The sequence below is a fragment of the Trichechus manatus genome, unplaced genomic scaffold, assembly GCF_000243295.1.
Source record: "Trichechus manatus latirostris isolate Lorelei unplaced genomic scaffold, TriManLat1.0 scaffold00048, whole genome shotgun sequence".
In the NCBI taxonomy this organism is placed as follows: Eukaryota; Metazoa; Chordata; class Mammalia; order Sirenia; family Trichechidae; genus Trichechus; species Trichechus manatus.
Genome location: NW_004443984.1, coordinates 11,524,661 through 11,537,763, shown reverse-complemented (window position 1 = coordinate 11,537,763; position 13,103 = coordinate 11,524,661). Strand labels below are relative to the sequence as shown.

General features: G+C 51.2%; 1 protein-coding gene across 1 annotated transcript; it reads left to right on the top strand.

Annotated features, from left to right (window-relative positions):
- Positions 1-2,121: 2,121 nt before the first annotated feature.
- KLHDC7A (kelch domain containing 7A) lies at positions 2,122-4,479 on the top strand. The gene has a single exon (XM_004377196.1). It carries the CDS (start codon positions 2,122-2,124, stop codon positions 4,477-4,479), a length of 2,358 nt encoding a protein of 785 aa, XP_004377253.1.
- The last annotated feature ends 8,624 nt before the right edge of the window (positions 4,480-13,103 follow it).

Below are 13,103 nucleotides of genomic sequence, written 5' to 3'. Positions count from 1 at the left end.
GAGGGAGGCTTTGCCAGCTGAGAAGTGTGCAAAGCTAGGTGTGTTAGGCAACTGTCAGATGGGTTCAGAAGGGTAAATCAAGGCTGAAACATGGAGGGCTGTGAACACCAGCATAAGGAGTCAAGGTTTTCTCTCAACGGCTTCAGAGCCAAATTCTTCCTGTGTATGTGTTGCATTTGATCCACAGAGTGGTTTTTATTTTTAGTCTTTAATTAGATTCCAACCTTTAAAAATTGAAAGTGATCACTTGCTACCTGGCATCTAAGCTTCTCCAGAACAACAAGTGCTAGGCCCCATTGGCTGGGTGTGGCCAGGCTTGTTAGCATTGCCCACCTAGCCCCAGGAGGCAGTGTGAGTTTGAGACCCCTGCACTGACCTTTGGGGATGGATCGTTAGTGGACCTTACAGGACAGACCACCTGTCTGTCAGTTTGTCATGCTGTGGTGACTTTCCTGTTGCTATGATGCTGAAATCTATGCCACCAGTATTTCAAATACCAATGGGGTCACCCACGGTGGACAGGTTTCAGCGGAGCTTCCCAACTAAGAGAGACTAGGAAGGAAGGCCTGGAGATCTACTTCTGAAAATTATCCAATGAAAACCCTATGGATCACAATAGAATATTATCTGATATAGTGCTGGAAGATGAGTCCCCAGGTTGAAAGGCCCTCAAAATGCACAGTGGCTGCGGCAATGGACTCGAGCTTCCAACTATCGTGAAGATGCACAGGACCAGGCAATGCCTTGTTTTGTTGTACATGAAGTCTCCGTGATTTGGGGCCAACTCGACGGCAACTAATGACAGAGGATTTTGATCAGGGGAGAGTCAGGCTTAGGTCTGTGCTTCAGAAGGTCCGGCTGATGCTGATTACTATTAACAGTGGTGAAGCTGTTGATGAGAAGGGAGAACAGGAGGGGAGAAGCGAAGAAGAATAGCTAATATTTACTGAGCTTTTCCCACACGGAGGCTCTGGTCTATGTGCTTTACCCACATTAACCCATTTTGTTCTCACCATAACTATATGGGAGCCCTGGTGGCACAGTGGTTAAGAGTTGGGCCGCTAACCAAAAGGTCAGCAGTTCAAATACACCCGCTGCTCCTTGGAAACCCTAAGGGACCGTTCTACTCTGTCCTATAGGGTCACTATGAGTCAGAATCGACTTGACAGCAACGGGTTTGGTTTGGTTTGCTATAACCGTATGAGGTGAGTTTGCTGTCATTCCCTACTGTTCAGATAAGAAAACTGAGGCACAGAGAAATGAAGTCATTTGTCAAAGGTCACACAGCTGGTAAGTGGCGGAGCCAAGTAATTTGGCTTCAGAACGTAGCACTCATCGCAGGAGGTTGTCTGATTTTGAAGGAGAGGAGAACCCCCATCTGGGTACTAGCACAATGTGCTTTCCCAAATTCCTTCTCAGGAAGTCAGCTTTCTCTTAGTAAACTCGTCAGTTGGGGGAGAAGGGCAGAGGCATTCAAGAGCTCAGTCAGGTGGTTTGACTGCAGTCCTCGCTCCAGCCTCCCTGCTGTGTACCCTGCCTGACCAGTGAAATGCTGAAATGCTGACCCCATTGTGGGGACCAGCAGACCCCAGCAGGAAAGAAACACTCAGGGAGGATCCTAGGCCACCCCTGCTGTGGCTTCACCTGCCCCGTGACTGACCACGCCCAACCCTTCTTAGTCCAGTGAATTTGCAAAAAAAAAAAAAAAAGCCCATACGCAAACAATAACCAGTTCGTGCGTTTCCTGGCATCAGATGACTGTTTGGTTAAGAGCTTCCTCCCTCTCTGTGTACCCACTGGACACTCCTAACGTCCCCAGCTGCTGGTGGCCAAGTGGATTCAGGTGGTTGGTCACATGCTCGACCCCTGGGCAGAAACCCTCGTGGCCCTGGGGAAGCATTGAAGGATCCAGAAGAGAGGCCGGCCACTGAGGACCGCCAGCCCTGGCCCAGTGGCCACCCTCTGCCAGCTCAAAGTCACCTTTGCTCCAACTCCTCGGCCAGCCCAGAAACACCTCCTGCTCAGCTTGGTGGGAACCAGGAGGCAAGAACCAGGAACCGCCGGCTGGGCAATCATTAATTGGATTCTTCACATTCCTGGGCCCCAGGCGGCCTGAGAAGCATGCTCCCCCATAGAGCAGAGGCCGGGGACTGGTTCTTGGACATGCAGCTGACAGGCAAGGTTGTGCTGTCGGCTGCCGCGCTACTCCTGGTGACCGCTGCCTACCGACTATACAAGTCAAGGCCTGCCCAGGCCCCCCTTGGGGGTGGACACACCAAGGCTGAAGGCGGAGAGGAAGCAGAGGGCTCGGGGCCACCTGCTGTCATCCAGGAGGGTTCTCCCAGGGCGCTGCCGAGGGGGCCGCGACGCCGGAGGGCCAACGAAGGGGCTGGAGCTCCTCTGGGCTGCAGCGAGGAGAATCCGGGGGTCTCCTGTGTCCTGGCAACAGCAGTCACATCCAGAGACAGGGAGCCCAAGAGGAGAGACACCAGTGAGGAAGGGGCGGGGCAGTGCCTGGACTCTAGGCAGATTCCTCCTCCCTGCAGGGGCCAGGAAGCCGGAGCAGCATTTGGCGGTAAGCCTGACCCTCCCCACCATCCTTACTTGAGCTGTGAACCCAAAAGCTCCCCAGCTGGACTCAATGCAGCAGATGGCAGCCTTGTAGGTGATAAGCTTGCCCTGTGGAGGGACTGCCAACCCCCAGAGCAGCAAGTGGTGGGGCCGCCAGGCTCTCCTCATCAGCACTGGCTGGCCCACATGGAAGGCAGCAGTAACATGAACAAGACCTGGGTCTTGACCCGTGTATCAGGGGTCCACAGGGAAGAGGCTGACACCCTCCGTGCTGCCTCGGACATGGGCCTGGCCTTGCATCAGCAGGACAGGGCCACTGACGTTTGCTATACCTTCTCGTCCATGGCCCGCATTCGAGTGGAGGAGAACTTCATACAGGAGAAGATGGCGGCGGAGAGCAGGCCCAGGCTGAAGGGCAAGGTGTATGAGTACTATGTCGAGTCCACCTCTCACGCCATCTCTAGAGGCAAGCTGGCCACTAGGGCTGCTGTCCTGACTGAGGCTCCATCCCCTGTGCCAGGCCCCCTAGGGACCAGGGCAGTGTCCAGGGGCCATGCCGATGACACAGAAGGTGGAGAGGAAACAGTCGCCTCCTCCCAACCTATGCCAGCTACCGCCACACCTGGCTTAAGCAGGAAGGAGAGCCTCCTCCAGATTGTGGAGAACCCAGAGCTTCAGCTGCAACTCGGTGGCTTTAGGGCCCCAGCTTCCCCTGGCCCAGACCAGGGAGCTCCACCTGACTGCCCTCCATCCCTGGATTCCAGCTCAGCCAGAAGCAACGTGGAGCCCCGCATACAGCTCGTAGCTGGGACCAATTTCTTCCACCTCCCGCTCAGCCCCAGCTCAGCTCTGGACATCCACCTGGACCTGGGCAATTGCTACGAGGTACTGACCTTGGCCAAGAGGCAGAACCTGGAGTCGCTGAAGGAGGCAGCCTACAAGTTGATGAGCGACAATTACCTACAGGTCCTGCGAAGCCCAGACATCTACGGCTGCTTGAGCGGAGCTGAGCGGGACCTGATACTCCGACGCAGGCTCCAGGGCCGCCAGTACCTGGTGGTGGCCGATGTCTGCCCGCAGGAGGACTATGGCCACCTCTGTTGCTATGATGATGAGCAGGACACCTGGCACCCATTGGCCGGCCTGCCCACTGAAGCCGTGTCCCAGGGCTGTGCCATCGGCACTCTCTTCAATTATCTCTTCATGGTGTCTGGTTGCCAAGGGCCCAGGTGCCAGCCTTCCAACCGTGTCTTCTGCTATAACCCACTGACGGGAATCTGGAGCGAGGTGTGCCCGCTGAGCCAGGCCCGGCCCCATTGCCGGCTGGTGGCCCTGGACGGGCACCTGTATGCCATTGGGGGCGAATGTCTGAATACAGTGGAGCGTTATGACCCCCGCCTGGACTGCTGGGACTTTGCGCCGCCGCTCCCCAATGACACGTTTGCCCTGGCGCACACGGCCACGACCTGCGCTCGGGAGATCTTTGTCACGGGCGGCACGTTGCGCTACCTGCTGCTGCGTTTCTCCGCCCGGGAGCAGCGCTGGTGGGCCGGCCCCACAGGAGGTGGCAGGGACCGCACCGTCGAGATGGTGGCAGTCAATGGCTTCCTCTACCGTTTCGATCTCAACCGCAGCCTGGGCATTGGCGTGTACCGCTGCAGTGCCAGTACCCGGTTCTGGTATGAGTGCGCCACGTACCGGACGCCTTATCCAGATGCCTTCCAGTGCGCGGTGGTGGACAACGTCATCTACTGCGTGGGGCGCCAGCGCGCTCTCGTTTTCCTGGCAGACCACATCTCACCCAGGTTTTTGCCCGGGGAGCTGCAGAGCTTCCCCTCCCCGAGGGGCACCCTCCTGCCAACCGTCCTGACCCTGCCGGCTCCCGATGTGCCCCAGACCAGGGTCTAGTGGTCCGTCTGCTGAGCTCCTCATGCAAAACTGGAAGGCCAAGAGCACCACCCAGCCCATCACTCCACGGGCCGTTTCTGGGAGATCAGGCGGCCCAGGAATTGGTCAGCAAAAAATGCATTCTAATCCTATCTCCATGAGCTGTGGAATCTTAGATGAGTCTTACCCTCAGTGGGCTGCAGAGGCCAAGTGAGAAAAATAGAGCTGGTGATTGACATTGCTAGGCAGAGGGCACCACGTCTGCAGGGGTGAGCAACACATTGTTTCTAATCTAAATTCTTGGGGGGATGGGTACACCAGGACCACCAAAATTTATGGGCACAGCTTGATGGCAGCCATGGTTCTATATGCCAATTGACCCCCAGTGACACCTCATGCTGACCCCTCTGAAGGTGGGCCAGCTCTCTATAAGCCACCAGAGCCCCTTCCTAAACATTGGCCACTAAGCCCCTACCTCTATAGTTCCCAGAAGCACCTGGGACACACAGGTGGGGAAAATGGAGGGATGTGGTTCTGGCAGGACCAGGCAGGAACCCAGGGGAGCTCAGGGGACCAGCCAGAGGGGGAGGTAGTTTGGGAAGTAGAGCAGCTAAAGGTGGAACTTTCCATGGGGTCCCTCTTACTTTCTTGCAGAGTAAACTTAACCAAACCCGCTTTACTTCTTCTCACTGCCTTGAATTCTAGTAGTAGAACGAGGAGAAACATGTGTTTTTAGCAGTCATTTGAAATGGGACATCTTCACATAGTGGTCTACCAAGAATACAGTTGATTCTATATACAAGGTCTCAGGACAGGGAGGCCAAATATGGGACCCAAGTGCCACCCTCCTCATAGGCCCCTGCTCATGGTAGCCGTTGCTAATTGACTGCCACACTCTTTCTCCTGGATCTCAGAATCCTTCTCAACACATCCCTCCTGTCTGGGAGCTGGAGGCAGCCCAGTCAGTCCTTCAGGGCTAGTATGGAGGTGATGACATAATTTTCCCTCCCTGTGCCATGTGGTCACCTGGTTTGTCTCATCAGACAGGAGAGGACCGAGACGGGTTGGTCCATGATGGAGCTAAGGAGCTACAAGATTCTAGTAGAGCATCCAGATGCCAGGGTCTCATTTCACACCAGGTTTGCTGAATTCTGAAATAGAAGAGACTCTAACTTCAGGAAGCTACTGTTCCTCCTGGAGGGAAGGGAGAGAGACTGGCCCAGTCTATTACCATGGCCCTGGTTCCATCTCCAAGGGAGGCACATGCAAAGACATGAAAGCTGTGAATGCTCCAGAAGCCAGGGGAGCCGGGACTGATTCTAAACTGACAAGAGCCTAGAGGGAAGAAGTGGAGGCAGGGCAGGGGCTAACAAGTGAGAAGAAGAGAACACTTTGGACTTCATTGTTCCTATCTTGAAAATAGAGAGAACAACTCATGTCCTTCTCTGCCTCGGGGGTAAATGAGAGAAAGTTGCAGGGTTGTCTCGGCAGGAGCTTGTGTTCACTGCAGCTGCTGGGGCTGAGGCCGGGGTCTTTCTGGAAGATGCAGGATTGGGACAAAGAATGAGAAAGAGGTTGGCGTGGCGATGAGAAAAGACCTTTATTGGACCACACAAGGCCACCCTCTCTGGCCTAGAGCCTGAGATGAGGCTGCCAGGTTTATTCCTAAGTTGCAGACTGGGAGCGGAAAGTCAACTGGTCGCTGGGGAGAGTGGTCCCCAGCCAAGGCCATGCCTAAGCTCAGTGTCAGGCATAGGCCAGGTACTTCCAGTGGACATGATTTGGAGAGGTGATATATGTCCAGGACGAGGTATGAGATTTCTTCCTGCTCATTCCACCTGAAGCATGTTGGCCTCCATGTTGATGGGAGTGAGTGTGAGGACACCCTGCAGCCCCTTCCCCCTGCTGGGAAAGTAGCTCCCCGCCAGCTGGACAATGGAGTCAAATGTCCTGGTCTCAGAATTCCCTGGGACCTCCACAGCAGCAGGCTATGGGCACCAGGTCCAAGAGGGTGGATATCACTCAGGCACCAGCCTCCAAAGGGCTCACAGGGTGGGGGCATGGCCTCAGGGACATGACTCCCAGGCGGTCATTGGCATTGTGATGCCAGGCTGGGGGAAAGATCTGCCTGGGAGGACAACCCAGTCTGAGATCTGGGGACAAGTGGGACCAGATCCAGCGTCCAAGGGTAGCTTCTGGTGAGGGTCTGGCATAGGACAAAATCAGACTAAGCTGAGTAGAGCTCAGGGAAGGGTTCTAGACCCAGAGGGGACCAGGGATCATAGAAGCCCATTGCATCCATATACTAGGGACCAGGGAAATGATTCCAGGGATAAGGCAGCAAAATTTGTTTCAGACCCCAATTGCTGGTGTGTGTGGTCTTCTTAATGAGAGGGGAATCTGAAATTTGGGCCTGGTCTCAGATGGGAAATACACAGCACATCTAATATACCTCCTTTATGTTCCCATGCAGACATCACTAGTGGATCACAGTATCTTTTCCTGTTGAATCCTTATAATGGCCCCAGAACTGTTTCAACACAGGGTCCCAGGCAGATATTACTAATAGATTAGAGTCCCGGTGTATTTATCATCCCTGGCCCTGGTGTCAAGAGCTGGGTTTATGGATGACAGTGGTCAGGGCCATCATGGTACAGCAAGGTGGCTCAGGGGGGCCTGGAAAGACCCCCTGAGGTCATGATGGTAAAGATTCATCCGTTCACTCATGAAACAAACTTTTATAGGACTTCCTATGGGCCAGGCACTAAACGCATAAACAAGTAAATAAAACTTACACTGGGTAAATGAGATGAAGATAAGGCAGGCAAGTGAGATAGTGAAGGCCAGGGGGAGGAGGAGGGGTGCTCTTTTAAATAGTGTGATCAGGCCTCCCTCGTCAGGCAACATTCAAGCAGAAGCCTAAACAGAGATCTGGGATATGCATAGGCGAGGACTGGCTCAGGGGACAAGAAGGCTGGCCTTGTCTCCAGAAAGACTTTACCATGCTAGCCAGGGAGGGCAGGGCTGCCTCCAATCAGCACCATATTGGTGCGTGAAGGAGAGCAGGTGCCCTTGTATACTGGAGAGGCTTTTGCTCTAGACAAGCCACTTTCCCTATCAGAGCAGCAGAGCCTGCACATTTAGGGGTGAGAGTAAAAACAATCGCCAGCATGTCCCTGACGCCAGACCGCACTGGGTCAGCTAGGTATCAGCCTGCAGATATCACTTTATGAGGTCAGTCTAGGATTTCTGCTTGACCTGGTGTAATTGCCTGGGGTCTGCGGACCTTCTGCCCTTAGACTCAGGGTAGCCTCTGTGTCACTTGGCTGCCTCATGAGTCATCTAACCTGTTTTCCCAGTAAGAGTTCTTTCTTCTTTAGAAAGAAAATTAAATTTGGGTTGCTTTCTACTTTAAGCCAGCCATGCCCATTTTAGAAAAAAAATAGAGAAAAGTATAGCAAATCTCCCCAATTTTGCCACCCAAAGACAACCCCCACTGTGATGTGAGTCCCTCCAGTCTTTTTCTTCTACGTTTGGTTTTTGTTTGGCTTGAGTTTTGCCTAGGTGTGATTATGCTGACTATGCAATTTGTCTTCCTTTTTCACTTAGCATTTCAGAATAAGCATTTTCCCGTGTTATTACAAACTCGGGTAAACATCATTTCAATACTTGTACCATATTCTAGCGAGTGGATGTACCATAGTTTATTTAAACATGCCCCTTTCCTGTTGGACCTATAGATTCCTTTTTTTTTCCCCCCTCCCCTTTGGTTTCTTTTCTATCATAAATAAAACGCCCTTTGTTTTCTCCTTCCTGTCTGTCTGGGGCCTCCATCAATATTTAACAAGAGAAGCCCTAACTAGATCCTGTCTGGAATAGCAGGGTTGTCAAAACAACCACAGAGGCCAGAGCATTCGCCTCAGGCTGGGGTCTGGCCCCATCTCTGGCTGTAGGACACAGCGCTGCCCAGAGAGAAAGGTGAGGCTAGCTGGAGGGGGTCAGCCCAGGTGCCCTTCCCTGTGGTATTCCTGGCGCCAGGATGTGGGGCAGGGAGCCACGTCTATTGAGTCTCTACTCTGCGTATGGAGACCTGGTGGCACAGTGATTAAGAGCTTGGCTGCTAACCAAAATGTGGGCAGTTTGAATCTACCAGCTGCTCCTTGGAAATTCTATGGGGCAGTTCTATTCTGTTGTATAGGGTCGCTATGAGTCAGAATCAACTCTACAGCATGGGTTTGGTTTTTTTTGGTTTACTCTGCATATACAAGGCACTGAACTAGATGCTTTATATTGATTGCCACATTGATCCTCACAACAGCCCCTGGAGGTTAGCCGTGGCACCCCCATCTTATAGGTGAGGCTCAGATAATTTAAGCAAACTTGCCTTAATATCAAAGTCCAAGGAACCTCAGTTTCCTCAAAAGTGTACTTGAACCCAGGCTCTCCCACTCTTAGTCCGGTGCTCTTTCCTCTCCCTTATGATGGGGTCAGGAGCCCTGGTGGTGCAGTGGTTAACAGCTATGGCTGCTAACGAAAAGGTCGACAGTTCGAATCCACCAGCCGCTCTTTGGAAACCCTATGGGGCAGTTCAGTCACTATGAGTTGACATCAGCTTGACGGCAACAGGTTAGTTTGTTTTTATTATGGGGTCACCATGAGTTGGAATTGACTTGATGGCAACCAGTTTGGTTTCGTTTTGGTTTATGATGAGGCACTGACTTGGCATCAGTTACTCTTAGGCTGCCCCCAACCTCATCTCCACCCCCTGCCAATCAGTTATGCTCCATCCTTGAACTTTGAACACAAAGCAAATTTTCTTAGATTCTTGACCCTCAATATTCACATCTGTAAAATGGGTTCACCACTGCCAACCTCCTGGGGATGTGGTGAGGACTAACAAGAGAATACGCGTGAAGCACCCAGCCGAGGGACTGGTCTGAAGTTGGTCTCAGAAGAACCATTGTCTTCTGCACAAGGGGTGCCCTGAGCCAGCTCAGAGGAGGCTCTTCTCGTATGCCCACTCCTTGTTCTCAGTATCCTGGCCCAGAGGAGGAAGATTGAATGACATTTAAGCTATGGGGACCCCCTCTTGTCTGACAAAGTCTGGAGAATGCTTAAAATAAACCAGTTGCCGTTGAGTCTGTTCCAACTTATGATGACCCCATGTGTGTCAGAATAGAACTGCTCCATAGGGTTTTCAATGGTTGATTTTTCAGAAGTAGATCTCCAGGCCTTTCTTTTGAGGTACCTCTGGGTGGGCTAGAACCTCCAACCTTTTGGTTAGCAGCCAAGTGCCTTAACAGTTTGCACCACCCAAGTTTTCCACTCAAGATAAAAGATCAGTATTTTGGACCATCCTGGTTTTGAGCCTCTGCGCCTCTGCTCTTCCCTTCCAGAGTGGATAGTTAAAAATTGACTGACTTGCTGATTTGAGTGCTATGAGTTTCCCCAGGTGCAAACCATTAAGCTTTTTCCCAGGGTGTCAGATGGTGCTGAGAAGCCATCAGAGCTGCTGGGAGCCTCCCGGAAACCATGAGAAGGTGCAAGGTGTAGAGGGGCTCCCTCTTTTTACAGATTAGGAGTAAGAGCCACTCAGAGGGACTGAGATTCCGAGTACATCCCAGCTGTGTCCAGGTTGCAGATATTCAGAGTCACAGAGGCACCCAGCACCGCCCGCCTGGCACCTCCTGCCTTCGCAATCCTCCCTTGGAAGGGCCTCATGGCCCTAGAGTTCCCCTCGGAGTCCCCTGGAGTGGTGGCTCCAGCCGGGAGCAGCCTCTTAGGCAGGTGTGAGGCGGAGGAGGCGGAGGAAGGGAAATGAGACACAAAGCGAGAAGGTGCGGTCAGGAAGCGCAGATTAACACAGAGGCAGCTGGAGAGGAGAATCAAGGACAACCCTCGGGAGAATCAAGGACAACCCGCGGGAGAATCTCTACAAATGGCTCTGAGCCTCGGGTTTTTTGAAAAATGGGGTGGGGGTCAAAATAAAACAAAAAAATGAAAAAGCGATTAAGTCTGGGTTGCCATTTTGCATGCAGGAGACACGGATTTTATACCAATAATAACAGCTTTCCTTGCGACAGGCTCTGTGCCAGTATTTTACAATCATTCCCTCCCTGAATTCTTATGACATTGTTGTTTGACAAAGTGATTATCCCCATGACTTGGATGAAAAAACTGAGACTTGGCACTTTATAACAATTAAAAATAACTATTTCATATTTATTTGTTAAATGATCAGTTAGTAATAATGCTTTTTTAGTATTTAAAAACTGAAAAAGAAAAATGTAATCATTGTAAATAAATTTATTAAGCACTCACAATGCATCTGGTCCTATAATTGGCTCTTTACTCATATTATCTCATTTTAGCTTCAAAACAACAGGGGTAGATTGCAAAACTGGCCAAATCCTCTTCTTCTCATCCGCCCCTTGAATCTGGTCATGTGACTTGCTTTTTTGGTACATGGAACATTAGTGAGCTTGACATAAGCAGAGGCTTAAAAATTGTTGTGCTTTGAGTTTGCTCTCTCATTGCTCTTGGAAACTTTGCAACTGCCATCGTGTGAACAAGACCGGGCTAGCATGTTGGATGATGAGACATGTAAGCCCGGTTACCCCAGCTACCCAACCTGTAAATGAGGCCATTCACTGTCAGCTGACCATAGATGCCTGAGTGAGCCCAATCAACCCTAGCAGAAGAACCACCTAGCTGAACCTAGCCAAAATTGCCAATTCATACTCAAGAGCTAAATGAATAGTTGTGGTTTTACGCCACTAAATTTTGGGAGAGTTTGCAACACAGCAATAGATAAATGATACAATAATCCTGTGAGGTACATAGTACTGTCACCATTTTATAGTTGAGGAAACTAGAGTTCAAGAAAGTAAAATAACTTTCCCAAGATACAGCTACAAGGGTGAGGAACCTGGAATGCCGCCCAGGTCTGTCTGATTCCAAATCCCACATTCTTCATCATTGAGCCATATGGCTCCAGGTTCTGTTCTAGCCAGAACCAGGGCACTGGAGTCCCACCCAGGGGCCTGGTCATGGGGTAATGGGTTTAGTCCTCAGCGCTCCACCATTCTGAGAAGAGCCAGGTCTTCACCAGGGCCCAGAAACCATTGTCTGCAAGGAGACTACTCTGAGCCAGCTCAGAAAGATCAGGAGATCAGCTGCCCAGAAAATAACCACTAACACCTCTTGAGTGCCAAACACTGTTATAAGTACTTTACTTGCATTAGTTCATTTAATTCTTAAAACATTCCTGCGTACTTGGTTCTTTACTCTGTTTTACAAATGAGGAAACTGAGGCACAGAGACCTTAAGTAACTAGCCCAAGGTTGCATAGCCAATAAGTGATAGAGCCCATTAATCCCCAGGGCTGCTCCACAGTGTCAGGGGAGACGCATCAGCTACAAGAACAGGGAGGTCTTTGCTTCCTGCCCTCTCGGCCTCTGGATCGGCAGATGTTCAGGGTGAATGCCAGCTCCCAACAGTAGAAGCCATTATGTCTCTCTTGTTCACTGGGTCTTTTTCATCTTGGTGTCTCTGGTGTCTGGCCCAGGACCTGGCTCAGGGCAGGAGGTTAGTGACAGTTTACTGAAAGATTAAAGGTAGCAAGTGCTGCTCTGTAAGAAGCCTGGCTTCTGGGCTGCTTGAACACTATCTTGATCTTAAGGTGCCTAAACTCTTGCTGGTGCTTTTTTTTCAATCCTTAGACCATCCCGGAATGGCTTTGGTCCCTAAGAATGAGGTCTGGAAATATAAAACCCTAAGGCTACTGGCTACAAGCCACAGCCCTTGTGATCACAGTAGCCAAAACTTATATTCACTTAGAAGTTTATACAGAGATTTGAAATCTACCTGTAGTACCATTTCACAGATAAAATAAGTGAGGCTCCGAGATGTCAGGCAGCTGTGATATAAATACTCATCCTTCAGACCTTGAAAGTGTGGCTTCTCTCAGTTTTCCTCTGACACTCCCGACCCCTCAAGCAGGAGGCCCTGACACTGAACTCATAACACTGTCACTCCTTGTACCACCGTCTCTGCCTGGAGGTCTCTGGCCCCAGTGAGTCCCTGCGGTTAGTGATGATGTCTTATCTTCCTCTCTACTCAGTGCCCAGCGCAGCATCAGGCACACAGTGTGACTCAGAGGAAGCTACAACTGAGCATGTCCTTGTCTGCAATACAACATGACATACTTCAATTGAAGTAGTCCTAATGACACAGAGTGCTCGGCGGCTAACCAAAAGATTGGTGGTTCAAATCCACCCAGCTGCTCCGTAGGAGAAAGACCTGGAGATTTGCCTCCACAAAGATTACGGCTAAGAAGACCCTATGGGGCAGTACTGTTCTGTCACATGAGGTTGCCATGAGTTGGAATCGACACGAGGGCGCCTAAAAACAACAACGTACTTCAACTGAGTGGTCAGCACTGCCCACAATCCCACCACACTGCCCTGCTGACTTGGTTTCCTGTATCCAGGAGGGCTGTCTCATACCTTCTACCCTTTCCTCAGACACCCCCCTGCACTGCGTTTAATAGTGTCTCCCTAAAATTCGTGTCCACCTGGAACCTTAGGATGTGACCTTATTTGGAAATAGGGTCTCTGCAGAGGTAATTAGATTAGGGTGGGCCC

Coding starts and splice junctions, on each gene's coding strand:
- KLHDC7A (XM_004377196.1), top strand. CDS start 2,122: ATGCTCCCCCATAGAGCAGAGGCCGGGGACTGGTTCTTGGACATGCAG.